Consider the following 7,597-nt stretch of genomic DNA (forward strand, 5'->3'; position numbering starts at 1 on the left):
AACTTTCAATCCTCAGTTTCCCCCAAAGAGCAAAAGGAGAATTTGCAAATTTCATATTGTATAACTCTATAAAATTAAATGAAAATTAAACTCAACTAGAGAAGATATTCAACATCTTCCCTCAGATATCGAATTTTGGAGTGTTTGGCAAACGTTAATATATATATGCCAACCTTAGTTCTACATTATAACATTAACAAAGTGGTGTGCACCCAAACATAAGAAAAAAATCTGGACATATCAGCTGCCACAATCAAATTACCAACCAAACATTACAACATCTTTATCAGCAAAACGAAAACCTTATCATAAAAACAGTAATATTTTTCATAAATTGACTTGGGCGAGAACTGTCAACGGCACCCCAAATGACAATCACAAGAAGATGATGACAGTAGAAGCGAACCGATTAAACAAATATTTTTAAACTAGACAGATCACCACCACCATAACCAGCATTATTACCTCCATAACCACCACGAGCTCTATCAGCCGCATAATTGACTCTTACACGACGGCCATGAAGATCCTGTGACAATAATAATTTTGAAGAAAATTAAAAAAGTGCACTTGAAACCAAAAGATATATTTTGCTATAATTAAATCAAAGGGTGTAATAGACCATTAATAAATAAATAAATAAAATGTAACTATTAAGAATGATCTTGATATGGCAGAAGCACAGGAACAAAATGTATCCAATGACATTCATGTATCCAATGTCACCTATCCATCCAAGGCCTAGATGGCACTATAGGCCTCCCCTTTAGAACTGTATGTAATAAAGCCAAATCCTCCGGATCCACTAGTCTTGCGATCCAAAATCACTCCAGTTGAAATGAGAAAAAGCTATGGAAACAAAATCAACTTGAACTACAATTTTATGACAACAACAGTCTTGGGGGGGAGAGAGATTAAAACATAGCCATTGTCCTCTCTCTCCCACCCCTTCTTCCCCCAATGCAACATGCACACACAACCAATTAATCAAACAATGTTCCTTGACCATGAACTTCAACTGCATAATTCAAAAAATTCCTTCCCTCCATCCATCCGATAAATTCTCAAGTTAGTGTTGGGAATAGTTTAACCATACCCACAACATAAGAATATAACATCGCCTAAGCTAAGTACTCACCTTCAGCAACATAACCATATTTACTGAATGCTTCTCTTAGCCTTTGGTGACCAGTGCTGTATGAAGTCCTGGGGGGAAGTTATTAAAATTCTCAACTGAAAACCACCAAAAAAAGAAACAGAAAACCGCTCAAAATAGCTGGACAACCTCCGATAAATTTTTGAAGATGACATGCATCGTATTGCTTGGTAGATGGAAGGTTTTGATGCAGATATTTCACCGGCGATCTGCCTGCTAGCGGTCGCCTAAGTATACTCCCAACCTTACGAAAAAGGCCATTATAATAACCTAAAAAACAACAAACATGAAGCTTCAATCAACAACCGTGTAGAATAACAATAAAACAAAACAATCTAAGAATGTAGATGTCAGTTACTGCTTATCACCATTCAGTAAAAAACCATAAACCAATCAGCTTTCATTAAATCCAAACATTCCATTTCCTGAGCCAAATATACTTTCATTACAATCTGTAAATCAAGAAGCCATAAAGGTAAAGCTTTCACATGTAATCCAAACAAATAAATCTATTCCCAATACAACTAACGGATTCACAAGCAAAACACCCGTAAGAAAAACATCTTCACATAAATCAACACAAAAATTTTATAAAACGAACATCATAGATTAACGACCCCGGCCACACCCTTTTTATTAAAGAAAAGAATAAGCTCCTTTGGTTTCCCCAAGATTTTATTTCCACTGTCCCAACTTTCTCGGCAACCAAACACAAAAATCTCAAGGAAAAACACTAAAACCCCAACATAAACACCATTTAAAAAAAAAAAATACCCTAATAAATCGCGAACTGTACAACTCTATACCCTTTAAAAAAAAATAGATAGAGAAACGGAAGCAAAAACAAAGATAACGGAAGAAAAAGAATGATCGGAAGCGAAATCGAAGAAAAATTAGGGTTTAAGGAAGACGAAAGCGAAGCTTTACCTTCGGCTGTTCTTCTCTCGCTCTGAGTGTGAGACTAAAACCCTACGTTATGACCCAGGGGGGTTTATGTAGAGCAGAGAAGTCAGGGTTTCTATAGAATATCGAGTGGGGGAAACTCATCTGGGCCGTTGGATTTCCAGGTGCACTGGGCTTGGCCGTTGGATGGGGAGAATGCATGACTGTGTGTTATAGATATTTGCTTTGCCATTAGTGTGACACGTGTAGTCTTGTGATGGGTCTGTTTTGTTAATTTGTGACAGCTTTGTTGGGTCCTAGTTTTTCGTTTAAGTGAGATTTTAGTTTTTTAACTTTTTATACAATTATAATGTGAATCCCAACCTCATCCAACCCCCAAAACTCCGTGATAGAGAATATTCGAACTTAGGCCTTTACCATCGTTAAATAATTTTTTTTTTTTATGAGCGGGATTATTCGAGCCAATTTACAAGTATTTCAGTTAATTTTTTAGGATCTTGAAACTATTGATGAGGATAAGAACTTCAATGATTATTCTTACTAACAATCGAAAAATAATAACACATCCAAAAATTCTTATTGAAAAAAAAAAAACTAAACTATATGATTGTTATTTATGAATTTTGTAATGTCAAGTCAAAGCTACCTTCAGGCATGGGTTATTGTCTTATAAAGGAATTTAAGTCCACAAAATACCAAAAAAAAAATTTAATATTATTATGTTGAAAAACAATATTGAAAAATCATATTGGCTTGGACTTTGGCTTTTGAATTATAGATTAAGATAATTCTTTTTTTAATTCTTTTTAAAGCATGATTTAATTGTAAGGGAATTTGGTAAATAGATAGTTAACTTTCAATAAATGTTTACCATACCTTAGCTTAAACCATGGATTAAGTTTTTGTATTTTTTATTTTTCTTTAAAAAAATACATAAAGATATTGTTTTTGTGATATACATAAATAAGAAATTTATGAAAATTCTCAGGACTATAAATGATTTTTAATAAATTCCAGAACAAATATTTGAATATTCGATCAAATATAAGGTTTTCTTTTGAATTTAAATAATATTTTTTCATCACTTGATAATTTTATCTCAATCTTCTTTCTTTTCTTTTTCTTTTTTTCCTTAAAAAAACAATTAAAATAAAAAGAAATATAAGTTTATAACAACACGTTTCGTCGGCCAGATCAAGAAAGTCAAGACCAGGAACGGTCGGGTCGGTAACCATTAAATCTCCCGACACCCACAAACACAAACGTTTCCAAGTTTCAAAATTGATCCAAAAATCCAGCAACCAAATGGCTGAAACTCAGAGACCAACCACCATTATTGATTCTTTAGGTGAAGAGATAGTCAGGATTATAACTCCCGTTTCAATCTGCATGCTTTTGGTGGTCTTTTTGGTCTCCATTTTGAACACAGACTCGTCCTCCTCCTCATCTTCAGTCACAACTATTGCCACAATTGCATACTCTGAAACCAGCTCAGATTCCACTTGGGACAAATTCTTAGGTGCCCTTTTGAACTCTCTTGTTTTTGTTGCTGTTGTCACTGTCGTTACCTTCGTTTTGGTGCTGCTTTTTTATTTTAGATGTACAAAGTTCTTGAAACTCTATATGGGGTTTTCAGCTTTTGTTGTGTTGGGGTTTATGGGTGGTGAGATTACTTTGTTTTTTATTCAGAAGTTTAGTATCCCAATTGACTCTGTTACATTCTTATTGGCTTTGTTTAACTTTGCTGTTGTGGGTGTGTTGGCTGTTTTTATGTCCAAAATTGCCATTTTTGTGACACAAGGGTATTTGGTTGTTATTGGTATGCTGGTTGCCTATTGGTTCACTCTTTTACCTGAATGGACCACTTGGGTGCTGTTGGTTGCCATGGCATTGTATGATCTTGCTGCTGTTTTGTTGCCTGTCGGACCGCTAAGGCTGTTGGTAGAGCTTGCAATATCGAGGGATGAAGATATCCCGGCGCTGGTTTATGAGGCTCGTCCTGTGATTAATCAGGATTCGGGTTCGAGGAATGGTGTAAATCAAAGGAGGGTGTGGAGAGATAGGAGAAATGCTGAGCATGATTCAGGCGAGAATTTGAACCATAATTCAAATTTAAATGCTAATATTGGTTCCAACTCAAATTCTAGTACTCTTGTATCAGTTGGTAGTGATCGTATTGATGCAAGATTGACTAGAGCTGAAGAAGGGCAGGTTATGGAAGGGGATGCTGAGCTGTCTGTGCCATTAATTGATCATAGAATGAATGGTCGTCTGCATAGACAAGAAGAAGATGCATCGAGTGAGAGTTTGTTGCTAGACGGTATTGGATTGGGGTCAAGTGGTGCTATCAAGCTGGGGCTGGGAGATTTTATCTTCTACAGCGTGTTAGTTGGTAGGGCAGCGATGTACGATTTTATGACTGTATATGCATGTTATCTTGCTATTGTAGCTGGTCTTGGTGTTACACTGATGCTATTGGCCTTTTATCAGAAAGCTTTGCCTGCTCTCCCAGTGTCAATCATGCTAGGTGTACTGTTTTATGTCTTGACTCGACTGCTACTGGAAGTCTTTGTTTTACAATTTTCTTTGAACCTTATGATGTTTTAGAGATATAATTGATATGATTCTAGTATTTAACGATTGTTCACAGAAGTTAGTGAATAAGTTTCATGATTTGTTGTTGTAACTTACATTCTTCCTATAATTGATTCCATAATTCAATTTGATACCAGTAACGTTTGTGTTAAACTTCCTTAAGAAGCTTAATTTGTTCTCACGAAAAATTTGAATTTGAGTTTTAGGAAGAAATTTTAAATGAGGCTTCGCGTTGACCCGTTATGGAAACTCAATTTGCCTTATTTTACAAGCTTTGATAGCAGAAAACTATCTAAGACTGTGTCTAGTGCAGAGATCCTGGTGTATGAGCTGTGAGATCAGGTTTAACAGAGACCTCAATATGCAGTGAATATTGACCAAAGAATTTGATTTCTAAAACACAAGAAAGCTGTTATTTGTGTTGTAACTAGCTTTATTAGCTAGTTTGTATGCTTTACATTGATGCAGTTAAGAAAGCAAATATTTAAGCTTTGTGGTTACTGCTATCTGATACTTCACTTGCCTCTCCAAAATGAATTTAATTTTCACATGAAAATTGACTGGGAATTATTTGAGCTATCCTTGACAGTATGTTATGAGGTACTTCTCAACTCTCCTTTTGAGCATGATTTGCATTTCACTGTGCAAGTGCATGATACAAGATATGTTACATCTTGAGCTTTCTCTATTAAATTTATTTTTCGTTGTTTTCAAGTTCTTTTGATACAATAAAGCTGCAAAGGAAAGATTCTATTTTGTTTTCTTCTCTGTTGCTGAGATATTCTGTGATGTAAGACAGATGCAACCAACCATTTTGTAATTCTATTTTCTTAGGATATTAATTTGGTATCTTTATTACATGAGTAGTTTATTTGATTTTATATGCAGAACACACTTCATTCTATGGCTTTCTTTCTGCATTCTGGCATTTGAATGAAAGACAAAATTTCGAAGCATATTTACATGCGCTTGTAAGTTGTAATCCATGTCAGGTAAGACTATGCACGCATGTGTCTTGTTAAAAAGACCAAGGTTCCATTAGAGTTTGGCAGCACCCAGTTGGATTAATGTTAAACTGGGTTGGATTGGTTATGAAAAATTATTCTTCTGAAAATTATTGTCTGGCTGAGCCTTTCCTCACGAAGTAAAAATATAACAAGAAGTTCAGAATCTATTATACTGCCGGTGTAGCACTCAAACTCATCTCACATGTACAGAAAGGTCTCAGAAGAGATTGAAACTAGTGAGCCGTTAGGAAAACAGATTGATATTAAGTTAAAACGATCCCTTTATAATAAACCAAGTTCTCCTGTTCAAACTCCTTTATTTTCCCTGCTCTGTCAAACTGAATGACCGTCTCCTTCAAGTTCATTCTTCCTGCAACTGACCATTTTACAGAAATCTTCCCATTAACTATACAAACTAATCTTCAGTGCTTTCTGAACTTGAATTCACAGGACTCACTAGAGCACTCTAATGCTAGTAATGAAAGAACACAGAGCATAATTATCCCACTCATGACTTGGAGTTTGCGGTTATTGTCTTTAATCCTAAAATCTAGAGACATTATTTGTATGATGAGAAATTTGATATGTAGTCAGATCATAAGAGTCTTAGACATTTGTTTACTCAAAAAGATTTAAAATTTGAGACAGATCGTGGATGGAGTACTTGAAGAATTATGATTGCTCAACCTGTTAATTCTTCAGAGGGTTGATGCTGAGAGTCATTCTGCATTATGAAATAACTGATAGATGGTCAACTGAATCTTCTAGCGGTCTGATATTTACTGAATGAATCACTTGGTTTATTGCAGTTTGGTACCCAATGCTTTCATTACCTACTTTATTTATTTAGTTATTTTTGTTTCAGTCCAAGATTTTCTATTGAAATCCACAAATCATCATTGTTTTTTTATTTTTTTGGATCATCGGGGGTGTTCAGATCAGTTTGTACATATCTCAACTAATCATCCGAGACTCTGAAACTATCAGTCGGATAAAAACTCTAGTGACCCTCTTTATTAGTGCCTGAGGAGAATCATCGTTGTTTTCTTTGTTTTAACCAAATAATATTTATGTATCTTGGTCGCTGTAAACTAAACATCTTCCATTATAATATAGAAAGCAAAGATGTCGTTAGCTTGTAGGCCACTAGCTTAAGAGATCATCACATTTGACTTAATGTAATGCATTGTACCAAACCATCAAATGCAGAAACAACCTGCTCCTCTTCATGGAATTCAAAGAATTATATAAACAATACACAGTTAAGTTGATTTCTTCCTGGTCTTGAAGTCTAAACAAAAAGTATTTAAATAAACTTCATAAATGTGTTGATTTTCTGAGTCTTGAAGTAAGTCTTGACTTTGTTCAGTCGTAGAAGCTACATACTGTAAGTACATTACTTTAATCCTTCATCAGCTCTTTTTTCTCTTTATTAAACTTGAAATCTGTCAATGGCGCAAAACTTTTTTGGATTAAAATTATGAATTTGAAATGTGATCAATAACTTCCACACAAATCAATAAATAAATAAATTAACAGAAGGTAGGTAAAGTCCATTGCCGAGCTAACCTGCCTTTCAAATTCTTACAAAATTCAACTCATAAAATTCAATTATCTTCAAACTCGCCGCAATGTGTTTAATCAAGTATATACATTAATGTGTTAGGAGTATCAAATTTCTAACGACAATATTACACTTATAACCCAAGCTCACAAACTTTTTCTCACAAATTTGAAGTAGCAGTTCACAATTGATCAGTTTGTAATATAATAAATTTTCCCGTTTAATCAATTACAAACGGACTAATTACAAGTTGTCACGTCGGGGTTATGAGAGAGAGTTTGTGAGATTAGATTGTGAGTCAATCTTTGTTAAATTTCTAATGGAGAATTTACAAATACACAGAGAGTAAAAGAGTGAGCATGAGAAAGAAAG

General features: G+C 34.6%; 1 protein-coding gene across 2 annotated transcripts; it reads left to right on the forward strand.

The window, feature by feature from the left end:
• Window positions 1-3,261: 3,261 nt before the first annotated feature.
• On the forward strand, window positions 3,262-5,176 carry LOC116105952 (presenilin-like protein At2g29900). Of its 2 annotated transcripts, XM_031392314.1 has the most exons (2): window positions 3,262-3,578; window positions 3,861-5,176. In XM_031392314.1, the coding sequence occupies exons 1-2, from the start codon at window positions 3,365-3,367 to the stop codon at window positions 4,664-4,666; spliced, it is 1,020 nt and encodes a 339-aa protein (XP_031248174.1). In that variant the 5' UTR covers window positions 3,262-3,364; the 3' UTR covers window positions 4,667-5,176. The 2 variants fall into 2 exon arrangements, with proteins under 2 accessions (XP_031248174.1, XP_031248173.1); XM_031392313.1 differs by having other exon boundaries at window positions 3,262-5,173.
• Window positions 5,177-7,597: the final 2,421 nt, after the last annotated feature.

Source organism: Pistacia vera, unplaced genomic scaffold (assembly GCF_008641045.1).
Source record: "Pistacia vera cultivar Batoury unplaced genomic scaffold, PisVer_v2 Contig507, whole genome shotgun sequence".
In the NCBI taxonomy this organism is placed as follows: Eukaryota; Viridiplantae; Streptophyta; class Magnoliopsida; order Sapindales; family Anacardiaceae; genus Pistacia; species Pistacia vera.

Coding starts and splice junctions, on each gene's coding strand:
- LOC116105952 (XM_031392313.1), top strand. CDS start 3,365: ATGGCTGAAACTCAGAGACCAACCACCATTATTGATTCTTTAGGTGAA.